This window comes from Haematobia irritans, chromosome 1 (genome assembly GCF_050003625.1).
Source record: "Haematobia irritans isolate KBUSLIRL chromosome 1, ASM5000362v1, whole genome shotgun sequence".
NCBI classification, from domain to species: Eukaryota; Metazoa; Arthropoda; class Insecta; order Diptera; family Muscidae; genus Haematobia; species Haematobia irritans.
The window spans coordinates 270959924-270965240 of record NC_134397.1 but is presented as its reverse complement, the minus strand read 5'-3'; the positions used below and the strand labels follow the sequence as shown (position 1 = coordinate 270965240).

The 5317-nt window shown below is 33.1% G+C and overlaps 1 protein-coding gene across 1 annotated transcript; it reads right to left on the bottom strand.

The window, feature by feature from the left end:
* Positions 1-2634: 2634 nt before the first annotated feature.
* On the bottom strand, positions 2635-3526 carry apn (apnoia). The gene is made up of 2 exons (XM_075293921.1): positions 3308-3526; positions 2635-3229 (listed from the first exon to the last, which is right to left on the bottom strand). Exons 1-2 carry the CDS (start codon positions 3423-3425, stop codon positions 2946-2948), a joined length of 402 nt encoding a protein of 133 aa, XP_075150036.1. The 5' UTR covers positions 3426-3526; the 3' UTR covers positions 2635-2945.
* Positions 3527-5317: the final 1791 nt, after the last annotated feature.

Below are 5317 nucleotides of genomic sequence, written 5' to 3'. Positions count from 1 at the left end.
AATTATTGATCTGGTAAAGTACGTACGTCTTCCAAATTATAAAGTGTTTCGCATTTGCGATAGTAACCTTAAGTATAAAACTCAAACGGTAAGTCTTTAATTTTATTTTATTATTTTCATTTTTTAATGCATTTTAGTTCTTTCAGATCTTGACAATAAATTTACCAAAACGCAGAAAGAATATAGAGCCCAGACGAATCAAATATAGTGATATCTTGGGGAGTGACTTGACATTTTCTTTATGTTTTTATATATCTCTGAACGCTAATCTTTTTTAATGTTAAAAATAAATAAATTCGAAACAAAAGCATAAAAATTTAGTACCGGATTATTTATTTATCATAAAGGCATTATTTTGGGAATGTGTATGGAAGGCCTTCCTAAACGAGAACCCGTTTAGCGCTACAACATGCCTACAATAGGAAGGACGTGAGAAGTAGTTATATTATCAGTAATTATGTAGGTGTTTTATATACACTCCCGTAAGCCTCCTTCTTTTTGGAGGGCTGGTGAAGGGTCTTTTATGGAAGCTACAAATAAGGCCTTGCCCTCCAATCTCACCCTATGTTAAATGGAAAGGAAGGTGTAATGTCCTAAGCAGGCCTCTGTAATGCCTAGACAGGCCTGGAAGGAGGCCTTCCAACCACATGAACTACGCCGCTGGGTTCCTTCTTGGCGTTACATACAAATGAACAAACTTATTATACCCTGTACCACAGTATTGGTGAAGGGTATAAAAAAATAAAAACGACGTACAACATAAAAAACAATCTTTTGAAAAAATATTTGACAAAAACATTGACCGGTTAAAATCTCACTAACCTACGTTCTTTATGTTTTCATTCATACTAAAAAGGAACATCTCTCGAAGTAGTTAGAATGTTATTTCTTGGTACCATATTACGATCATATCATGAAGTTTCGAATTGACGTTTCCACACTTCATACACAATGGCGTTTGTGGCTGAGTGTGCTAAGGCGTTCTGTTAAGGTGCCAGGTACAGCCCCCCTGTCGGAGCGAAAAAGTTGATCAAATTGTAAAAATAAGATAATAAGAAAATAAAAGTGTATAAAAAATATAGATAAAATTAAAAAGTAAAATTGGTAATTTTTTTTTTAGTTTTTTACATTTCTTCATTCAAATGATCTAAAAACGAAAACCCATGTTAAATTCATTGGTGATGATCGAAGTTTGCACTACTTCCGGATCACAGATTGGAGATACAATCTACTTTTTTGGAAGCTCTTCATTTCCTATGGATAAAAAAAAATCGTTAAAGTTTCTTACTGGATATAGTTGTTGACATACCCATAACATAACTATCGGTTTGTTGGTGATTTTATACGAATTCATCTGCTTTGAACTACTACAGAAGTTACCACACGCAAAGAAAAAAAACGTTTGGAAAACGTGTACCGAAAACGTTTTTCTTTTGTTAGAGTTTTTTGAATTGCTTCCAAAATTTTAAACTTTTATCACCAAAAAAATTCGTTTGTTACAAAATTTTTATTTTTTCAATAAAAAAAGTTATTTTTGAAACAACAACACAGTCCATTTCGTTTATATCAAACACTGTTCTTTTCTCACTTTAGGTCTTTAATAAGACACATTTTACAGTTCAAAATTTAATATACTACAATGGAATGTTGAACATTTTTTCGGAATCTTCCGAACATATCTGGAATATATGTAAAAAAAAAACAAAAAAAAAAACTTTGGTCGAAGCAGGGATCGAACCCACGACCCTTGGCATGCAAGTCGGACGTAGTAACCACTGCACCACGGTGACAAACTAAATGTTTGTTTCTGTTAAATAAACTTTGTTTATTCGGTTCGTGGGCGCCGCAAGCTATGCTATATAAATATAACTTATATGGATAGTTATCTATTGATGACCATAACAGGTACATAGGCCAGTGGTTAGTGTGTTGGCTTACAAAGTGCATGGTCCGCGGTTCGATTCTCCGTCCAGGCGAAAGGTAAAAAAAATTTTAAAAATTTATAAAATCGTATAATTTCTTCTACATTGTTGGTATTACAGGAAAAGGTGTTAAGAACTAAAAAGCATCGTGGATGTGAGAAAGATGTGAGGGAAAATGCAATTAGCAAGAAAACAATGTTTTTTTTTTTTTTTTTTTTTTTTTTTTTTTTGAGTTTGTCCTTATGAAATTGTTTTTACATCCTGGAAAAGAATAAACGTTTATCACAAAAAGTATATACTTTTCTCCCAAATACACTTCCTTACAGCGAAAAGCAAATGAGAAACGAACTTTGTTTGTCTAAAATTTCGTTTGGGAGGAAAGAATTATTTTTTTGCGTGCACATCCAACTACATAATATCACATCCAATATTGCATTGCATACCTATATAGAAAAGTATTAGGTGGCTATTTTGGATACAAGAAAAATGACCAAAACGTTTAATGATCAGTGGTGTATTGGTACTTCTTTTTAGGAAAAGCAATCACGTATTTAATAGCTGACTTCTTTCTTTCGTTTTTAAAGCCACACATATTGTCAAAACAAATTTGCTTATATGGATGATGTTCTGAATACTAATCAGATTGAATTGAAAAGTGAAATTGAAGACATTCGGTGTTGTACTTTTTTACAAAAAAGATAAATATCGAATTGTTTTTATTACATTTCTTTGATGGGTTTTCTAACAGAAATTTCGTGAGCAATTTGTTGCTTCTTTTCCCTTTTTCTTCAATAAATAAATAAATTAATAGAAATAAATAATTGTAAATATAAATAACTAAATAAATAAACTAAAACTTAAAATTAGTTTTTGGTAGCATGAACATTTACACATATCAGTGAAGATCACCATCTAGATCTCAGTCTGCAGCTTGCTAGACAAAATCTCAAAGTGACATCACTCGGTGAGGTATCCAAAAATTCGGGGTTGAAGGGGATTACAATTTAAATTAGTTGAAGAGAATTACCATTCCTTTTCGAGCCAAACGGGTTGTTGGGTATGACTATGCGAGTAGACAACGGGGACTGGGGCGGGAGCATGATAGGCAGCAGCTTGGACAGTGGGAATGGCACGAGACAACATTTGACCAATGGCCAAGACCAAGAGAATGACACCAACACCCAAACCCTTCATGGAGACCACGGTCAAGGCAGCCAATAAGGTAGTGATCACACCCACCACAAAAGCACCGGGAACCACAGCAAAGCTCATACGTTTCAGGAAGTGATGGCCAAAGGTACGACCCTCTGTGTAGAGACGAAAGAGGAAACGGAAATGGTGATGAAATTTCGAGAAATCGAGCTTTTCCACTATTCAAAACTTACCAGCAACATCTCCATCGATAACTTCTCCTCCATTGTCATTGTTGGTTTCACACATTACAGCACTGATCAGGAAACATACAACCAATAGGGAGTAAACAATTTTTTGTTGAGATGCCATTTTTTTAGAGATGTTTCTGTCGAAGTTAATCCTTAGGAAAATTAAATTTGAAGGGTAGGTAATCCACAAAGTCGAACGGCGGTCGAGCTCTTTGCTGTTTGGGTGACACACTGAAGTGAATGAAATTTTGACAATGTCGTTGGTTTTTATTGTCCATGGCTTAGCGAACACCGCCCTCACCATGTTGGAGAAATGACAATAACGCACGACTTTTTCCATCAGTCCGCTATCACATTCTGCTACCTTTTGGTCATTCGGCCAGCCGTTTACCGTTTATGGCTGGGTGGTATGTATGCTCACAATGGGTACATGGAAATGTTTAAATGTTTCGAGTAATGTTCATTGCTAATTTGACCAAAATTATGAGCCATGTGTTTCTTGAACTGAGTTCGTGTGGTTCTTAAAATGGTAAATTAAATTTCTTTGTCCCATTAGCTCCATTGACTGGCCTAACTTAAATATCGCTTTAGTGGCAATAGATTCACTTTGACATGGCCAAGTTCAAAACGAATGCTTGCACGGTGTTGTGGTAGGTATGTGAAATATATTCAATGTCTTGATTGCGGAATTTTATAATTTCGATTTCCATAAAGAAATGAATCAAATTTATGAATGAAACAATGTTATTAGATATGGCAATTTGCTGAATTATTACTTATTTATTATGATTGCAAATCAATAAGAGCAATAGAATATTAGGCTCGCAAATGTACTTTGGTTCTCTTCTACTATTGATAACACTGTTTACCTTGTTTTTCTGTAAAGGTCGGTATGCACCAGTCAAAATATGACAGGTAACGTATTTATAATAATTTTGAATTAGATTTTTCAATTTCCCTAAATAGATTTAATACTATCTTAGATTTAATTTATTTTTAGAATTTCATATAATTTCGAAATTTTAAAATAAAATAAAATGATTGATAATAAAATGCTGTAGCTATTTTATTATCAAAAACATTATTCAGCAAATTATCCCCTTGGACCAAAATATAAACAATCGATAACAATACCTAACCGTATGCTCAAAGTAAAAATAGCAAATGTGCTTTGGTTCTCTTCTACTGTTGATAATACTGTTTACCTTGTTCTTCTGTAAAGGTCGGTATGCACCATTCAAAATAAGATAGGTATGTAAATTTTCCAATTATTAACTTCCGGTGACACAGGATGTATTCATAATTGACGACACCTTATCCTCTGGGACCAAAATATAAAAAAATCGATAACAATCCTCACCGTATGCTCACAAGTAAAAATAGCAAATGTACTTTGGTTCTCTTCTACTGTTGATAACACTGTTTACCTTGTTCTTCTGTAAAGGTCGGTATGCACCATTCAAAATAAGATAGGTAATGTAAATTTTCCAATTAGTTTAACTTCCGGTGACAAAGTATGTATTCATAATTGCATATATTTTCGAAATAAAAAAAAAAAACTAAAGCATTTTATTATCAAAAAAAATATTCAGCAATTTTAGGGTGACGTCTCTAAAATTATCCTTTGGGACCAAAATATAAGCAATGGATAACAATATTCACAAGTAAAAATAGCATTACCAAAATAATGTTAGTGGTGAAATACAATGATTTCGTTTGATAACTAGGGTTTAGAGTAATTTGAAATTTAGGTTTAGAGTAATTTACACTAGGACACAAATCTTATTTTATATATTATTCGGTCGGGTTTCCTCATGTTTCTAAATTCAAACCCAACTGCATATACAACGTAAGCTGTTTCAAGTAAAAGTCATCTTTAAAATAAAGGCTTAAAAGACATCTTCTATTTTTTAAAAATACATTTTAGCTTCATAGCAAAAAATCATCGAATTTAAGGAACGAAATCAATAATCTAGAAGAAGTATTTTAATGTTTAACGACAAATTTACCTCG

Coding starts and splice junctions, on each gene's coding strand:
- apn (XM_075293921.1), bottom strand. CDS start 3,425: ATGGCATCTCAACAAAAAATTGTTTACTCCCTATTGGTTGTATGTTTC. Junction 3,230..3,307: donor TATCGATGGAGATGTTGCTG/GTAAGTTTTGAA, acceptor GTCTCTACACAG/AGGGTCGTACCTTTGGCCAT.